The sequence below is a fragment of the Anoplophora glabripennis genome, unplaced genomic scaffold (genome assembly GCF_000390285.2).
Source record: "Anoplophora glabripennis isolate ALB-LARVAE unplaced genomic scaffold, Agla_2.0 scaffold421, whole genome shotgun sequence".
In the NCBI taxonomy this organism is placed as follows: Eukaryota; Metazoa; Arthropoda; class Insecta; order Coleoptera; family Cerambycidae; genus Anoplophora; species Anoplophora glabripennis.
In genome coordinates, this window is record NW_019416614.1 from 219,421 (window position 1) to 227,098 (window position 7,678).

Here is a 7,678-nt window from a genome sequence, read left to right on the forward strand (position 1 = left end):
ATCGAATGGCTAAATCGTCGTGCGGAAAATTTTGCCTTAATTTCATAAGTGTCATTAATAATAATTGATCATCAGTACTTAATGATACCACATTCCACTTTAAATAATAGGTGATATTTACAGACATTATCAAGTCACACAACGACTCAAATATTTTAGTCGTTGGCAGTCCTGTATATAAAAGAACAAGTTTATCATTTGATTTAATATCATTAAATGAAAACTTTGTTTTTATCGTTTGTAACAAGATTTCTTGCTCCTCTAATATTTTTCGAAGAAAATAATTTTCTGCCTCCAATGCTGTTGGAGAGAGCAATGGTTGATAACTCTCTTCCTTTTTTTCAGTTTCGGGCACTGAAACTGTAAGTTCTTCAGATGGGTCTAGTTGTGAAAGGCCTGAAGGTCCCGCAATGCAAGTTACAATATCTGCATCAGCGGTTGTTTGTAAACTTGCCTTTTCAGTAGCACCTGATGTACTTGGTTCGCTAAAAATATTTGAATATGTATTTATTTAAATTCGGAAAATTTAATTTAAAAAATAGTTTATGTAAACCAAGTGCCTATTCTATACAAGTACCAACCTTAATAATTCATGTATGGTGTGTTTCTGTTGTTTCTTTTCAGGACTTAGATGATGAGGTTGAAACAGTTTTTCCAAATTATGTTCATAAATCTCTGGGCCATTTTCTTTGAGACCGTCTCGGAAATGGCAACTACAAACACGAGCTCCAGGTCCTGGTGTATTGTCTCGCCTGAAATACATAAATTTATTCGGTAATTGATACAATATAACTTAATTTGATAATTGGATTAAATTGCTAAAATTACTTTATAATCATAATTATATCATGCCAAAATTACCTTAAAAGTTTTATCCATTTTTTATATATTTTGGGATCCTTAGGAAACTTAAAGAATTTACAGGTCTCCCTAGAACTGTAATGTTTACAGCCAGGTGCCCAACACATTCCCATCTTGACAAAATATATACATTGTTACACAGTTAATGTAACATTTTGATCAGGTACATTTTTAATTGTATACAAGACAATGACTACAACATTGTCAACAAATAATGGTGAGAGTTAAAATTAGTGGTTTTAACAAAAGTACTTTTTTGGCTGCTACAGCAGATTACTTGATAAAATGAATGCTTTTAATTGATAAGAATTTGGAATGTCTAAACTAACCTCAAAACTTCGTTTGCGTGTTTAATCCATATTAATGCATAATTAATTACCAATATTGTACTTATATAATATAATAATGCCAAATGTATATGATACGTACCTTTTATCACCACAATTTATCGAATAAGAAGAATTATACACTTAATCACATACGACACTATACATCCACAATGACAACAAATATTTGATTGGATCCCGTCCTATGACCCGCCTTAACAAAGATGGCGCTGTGACGTCATCACTAATGAACCTAATTCCAAACGAAGTATAGTTGTAAAGAGAAGGATGGGAACACCGGCAAAGTCAGACGCGGGACCTGAAAGGCACAGGTAGAAGGATCCGTACCCAAGCTGCGCAGAACCACCGCGCATGTTAAGAGGGACAGAGGGTAGCGACGAGCTGTGCTAGAGACGTCATCGAAATTCTTTCCTCTCAACCTCCGCCGGGTGCAGACGTGTGTCTCTGTTCTGAGTCTGAAGTGGCAAAATGTTTTGCAAATTAAAGAAAAATCGTTTTTTCGTTTTCGTTTCGTGGTCGATTGTGTTGTTAATTCTCGAGCATCACGATGATGGGATTGAAGTGTGGTAGAAAACAACGTGGCGGCAAGAGGCCCGTAGTACGCGAACCCCAGCCGTTGCCGGTAATGACGTCCGCCCAGCGGATATTGCAGCGTCAGTGGTTGCAACCGGCGGTTTTATAGGTACCACCGACCGTGCGTCTCCCCCAGGGTACAGAAATCGCCCTGGTGCCGGTGGCCAAAAGGCTGAAAACTACAACGAACTCCGGGACTCGGAGGGAAGCGGCGGTGGCGGCCGACGGAAACGGCGGTGGCAGTCGCGAACGAGCAATTAGCTACCGCGTATATACGTGGTTTCGCCGTTGCTGTCTCCCGTGAGCAGCAATCATGACGAGGACGAGGCGGACCATTGTAGCCAAGTCGAAGTGATGGAAAAATGTCAAGAGAAGGCACGCTCCAAGATGGCGGTTCCCACGGCGACGATGGAAGGCGAGCAAGTCAATATGGTGGCGCCTCCATCGTCGACGAGAGAGGCGCCATCTGAAGCGGAAGATCCTTTACCCTCCATAACGCTGATTACCACCACAGCGCAAGTTCACGTTCGGGCCGAGCCTAACGCGAACGAGCAGAGCCGAGGCGGGAACGAGCGGGTGATAATCAGCCGCAGAGAGAAGACGCCATCACGATAGACGCTATCACGGCGGACAGTAACGAGGTCGAGGCGCAAGTCTTCTCGCAGGAGCCCCAACGCCAGATGTTGGAAATGTTGAAAGAGTGGAAGAGGGGCAATAGCGAGAGACAGACAGCAGCGCATCGCAAACTCGCTATGATCGACCACGAGATGAAGACAATTCGCGAGAGAATGCGCGAATTGACAGCGGAACGTGTGGAGGTGCCGCGAGAGTGCGATCGAATGTCGGCGCAGCACGCTTCAATAAACATCATCGTTAACGATTAATAAATCGGTCGCGAAAAACAGAGACACCGGAGATGTTTTACACCTATTTTAATCATTTCTTCACAAAACCCTTGTAAATTGATATCGCCACATCGATATCGATACATACTTAACATTGAACCATTGCTGTACACTTCATACTCCTGTTGAAGGTACATTATTCCATCTTCGAAGAAACAGTAGGCCAAATCGTAATTAGCAGCGTGAAGACGATCAAATCCAATGGAATATAATTCACTTCTTAATTTATCAATCGCTGTATCGAGATACGTAGTTTCCCTTCATAGTGCACCAACGTATTACACCCACATTCTAATATTTTTCTGTGAACAAAACAGTAAAAAAATGTCTACTACTTTGAAGTTATTACGTTAATAATTACTAATGTGATGAAGATCAAATATAACTTTTTTCATCTTAGACAGTAAGTGATAAAATAGTGTGTGAGAATTAATCTTTGCACAATTATTATTTAAAAAAATATCCTAAATATAATTACTGCCACTGTATATTTTTAAAATATAAATTAAAATTGTTATGCAAATCCAAATTTTATTAGCACCTTACATGTAACATATTTAAAAATAGTTAAATGTTAATCGGTATCCTCATTTTATACTTATTTTTAATAAACATACACTACTTTTTAAACTGTTTTATTCTCATAAACGCATACAAACGTACTTTCGTGACTAACGCAATACATTATACTACTCCATACTACTCCTACTGACATGTGATACCAACCTATCTCTATCATTAGAGGGCTGTTACCAACCGTACCTATAGAACATTAAAATAAATTTACAATTCTAACATGTTTCTAACAATTCTGACTCAAATAAGTTCAAGTAAATTCAGATACAGAAGAATTCATTTTATTTGAATGGTTTCAGGTAAATGTTCCGTGGCACTCTTTGGTATGCGTTTGAACATTTGAATTTACGATTATACTTTTCATTAAACAGTTTGGTCAAAATGGATGCTCCAAATATCATATTCACACTCGATATTTTGATCATTAAATATGAACGAAGTCTAACGAAGTAATTGATTTACTTATTAAAATAATTTCAGATTCAATGTTAATGCTACTATCAATTTTATTTTAATATTAGCTTGACACGGCCGTTTTTAAATAGTAAATAGCAAAATAGATATAATTATGCTCACTTGATTACAACACACAAATACACTGCTCACTAAGTGCTGGCCTGTGTCGGCCTTTATCTCGAGCAGGTAAAATATTTCACCGAAACTCGAAGCCCCTCGCGGCCCTTCATTAACATTCACCCTCAGTTGTTGCATCCTTATTTTTAAAACGTTATAACAATCAGTTCTATATCTACAGTTATAAATGTAATAAATATTAAGTCACATATGTTCTTGCAAAAGTAATAAATATCTTTCAGAGATAAAATTTCTGTTTATAACATAGGGTCCTATGACGTGTCTACCAATAATGCCACTCCAAACATTTCTTTTTGTGGTGGTTGGGTGTGAACTTCCTCCATCCAATGTGAATTTTGTTCTGACCAATACCTACAGTTGTGGCTATTTTATCTGTCCATTTAAGCAAAATGTAGATTCGTCAGAAAACATGTGGATGACAAAGTTGATATTTTCATTTAATTTATCCATAATAACTTCGCAGAACTCGATTCTACGATCTTAATCGTCTGCACTCAATTCTTGTAAAAAATAAATTTTATATGGACGTAAATTTTTTGAATGGAATATCGACTCATGTTATGATTTAAAGCCCTTTGTTGTGTCGAATTTATTGGATTTTCCACATCTAACGTAACATTCAAATAATTTTCTTAATTTGTAAAGCTTACTGGTCTTCCACTTTTTCGTCGTTCTGTAACATCTTTAGTTTAATAAAAACGGAATGTTTTTGAAACGGTTGATTTAGAAATAGGTACATTCCCGATCGGGATGAAATTCATGAAAAATATTCACTATTCTGCCACGAGATCTTTTGATCTGATTTCTCAGCTTCTTCATATGGCTCGGGAACAACCACATTTGAAAAATAAGCATCAATAATGTAATTATTGTGCCAAGCTGGCTTTTTTATTTTCTCTCTTTCCTACATCACTAGCATCTGTTTAAGGTAATTTGGGGATTATTTTCTGTTCAATCGAGTAGCGAAACCATTTTTGTTGCTTTGGTAACATGGCCCATTTTTACTTCAAACAGTAGGTCATTGATGAGCTTTTCCGTGCATAACCTAGTTTCTCTTGGAAGTGTTCTCATGTTAGCTGCAACATTATTTCCGAAAATGGTGAATAGGTCCTCATTATTATGACGTAGTCCTTCTGTAACAAGAGTAAGAACTTCATATGTCTTGTCAATTATTTTAGCTCTGCGTTTCTTTGTTTCACCATTGTGTGTGCTGTTAACGACTTGATTCCATGGGTTCCATATCTACTACTTGGTCGAGAACCCAATGGGCTCTGTACTGAACTACTAAGTCTTCAGTGTCGGATTCTGGTTCATTTCCAATTCCCTAAAATAAAAATGTAATGTAATAAATTATGTTTGAGAGTTTTTATTTTTGGAGATTTTGAGGATCAGATTTTTTAAATAAAACCCAGATTTCAATGCATCAACCTTTCGGAAATACATTTTCCTCTTCAGGGATCTGTTATAAAGTGATATTTTGTTTTATTATTTAGTTCTGTCTGTCATATATTTCTTACATAATATTTAATAGAGAAAGCGAGAAAAAAATAATAAATCAAAATGTCTTTATAACAGAACCCTGAAAAAGGAAATAAATTTTCCTAAGTGTGCATAAAAATCTGGGTTTTATTAAAAAGACTAAGATAATTTTTTAATTTAAGAATGTTTTTTTTCAGTTTCCTACAACAGAGAATGTATGGAAAATAATTGCAGATGATTTTGAAACGAAATGTGACTTCCCGAACTTTTAGGGAGCAGTTGACGGCAAACATGTTTATATCCTCCTGCTGGAAGTGGTTCATACTTCTATAACTACAAAAGAGCACACCGTTTGGTACTCATGGCTATAGTCAAGGCAAATTATGAGTTCATCATGGTTGATTTTCGGGTAAATGGGCGAATATCTGACGGAAGATTGACCACACTATTCTTTCTAAAATTCGACTACAACTGAAAGTAAGTGACGTGAAGATTTTAGTTATGGATAGAACAAGCACGGTACCAAGAAAAATGTAATCCTCAAGGAGCTTCTGCAGAAACGGGGATGGAGGGAAGTCGGCGTCATCCAACAGCGGCAGATTGGATGGCAGTCAGGCTACCACGCTACGGGGTCTATGGGTTGGTACACCACGGCAGACAAACCCACCGATAATAAGCAAAAACAACGCAATCCAGGACATCACCTTCCCCGATGATGACATTCTAGCTCAAGCTCTAGCGGATATCTGGGGTGTTCCGACCATGACACTGTCGCCGATAAGCGATACGGAGGACGACGTATTCCAGCCGAAGCCACCATCGGTTAAGGTAGTGAAACGTGAGAGTCGTCCTCGTGCACCACCAAAGCCAAAGTCGAAGGAGAAGACGCCGCAGTTATAGCAGATGCTGCAAAACTCCACGGCGACAGTTCGGCCGCAACCGCCAAAGAGCACCGATACCCCAACAAGAGGTACCCTACATACCCCCATGCCGGACGAAGTCCTCCAAGCAGCACCCGAGGAAATCCACCAAGCTTCAGAGGAAGTGTCTGAAGATGAGATGAAGATTCCCTGTTCTCAAGCCGGTGAGGCTGCCTTCCTTCAATACCGGGAGAAGCTGAGTCGGAGGGAGAAAGAAACGGACAGGGAAGTTCGTCAGATGAAAAACGAACTCGCTGCAAAAGAGAGCAGTTGCGAGTGTTAGAGGAGGACATTAGAAAATTAGAAATAGATATAGAAAATAAAGTGCGAAAGAAAAGTGAAAGTCAAAAGACATTAAAACGGTTGACTGGGCGCATGAAAGTAAAACGGTTAAATGAGTAATAGATTTAAGATAAGTGTTGTAAATAGGTAAGTTAAAATATGTACATAAATAGCTGTAAGATATAAATAGGCATTGCATATGGAAATATTAAGATAAATAAGTATATATAAATCGAAAAAAAAAATACAATTTTTTATAATTATATTTTAAAAATAAATTTAAATTTCTTAGTTCATACTTGTTTAATTTTATACAAAAACAACTATACCTTTAAACCCTAAATTTTATAATTCGTGCAAATATAAGGTTTATTTATGGATTCTTCATCAGAGTTTCAGCTGTTGCTATTATTAGACGGTTCATAAGGTTTGTCTGACCCTTTACTTTCATTTGAGTGTGAAGAATTTCTATCAGTATCCTGATTAGGTACAAAATTAGGTAAAGCTTACACATACCTGCTTGAAGGTTAGATTCTCTGAATGGATACTCTTAAGGTAATATTTTAGAATCTACTAGAAAAGTTCTATTCTGTGGTTTATTTCGAATCATTTCTACCAATCTTAGGCCTCTGCCCGCCATTGTAGCACAATTTATTACAAAAAATTAGCACAAAAACAGAGCAACACGCTACTTAAGGACAGATAAAATGTAAACAAACAGACATACGAGGTTTAATAATACCGTTCTAATGCACGCCAAACCGCGCATGTCACAAAATGCATCCATACGAGGTTTAGATTTCTGTAGATTTACGACGTTTGAGAATATTGTCGACGATATACTTTTATTATCTCAAGAAACAGTTACTATCGATCAGAATACCAGGCAGTGTGCGGCATCTTGGATAATACTCGGAGATTTCGCGAACGTTTTCCTTATCATTGGGGACTGTGGAGGTTGTCCCCAGTAATAACAAAGTTTTAAAATTGGACAGTGAGAGGAGGGGAAGGGGAGGAAAAAAGGGAGGGGAAAAGGTAGAGGACGAAAAGAGGGGAAAGGGGTGGCAATTGACAATGTTCTGGTAACTGAAAATTATTACGTGCCAGATTATCAATCGTGGGATTTAGTAATCTCTGAACC

General features: G+C 37.6%; 1 protein-coding gene across 1 annotated transcript in view; it reads left to right on the forward strand.

The window, feature by feature from the left end:
* Positions 1–6,723, forward strand: part of LOC108908830 — a 40,903-nt gene extending 34,180 nt beyond the window's left edge. Inside the window, exon 3 of the mRNA XM_018712977.2 lies at positions 5,533–6,723. Within this exon, the coding sequence (XP_018568493.1) occupies positions 6,239–6,538 (300 nt within the window). The 5' untranslated portion in view covers positions 5,533–6,238 and the 3' untranslated portion in view covers positions 6,539–6,723. The remainder of the gene's footprint in view (positions 1–5,532) is intronic.
* Positions 6,724–7,678: the final 955 nt, after the last annotated feature.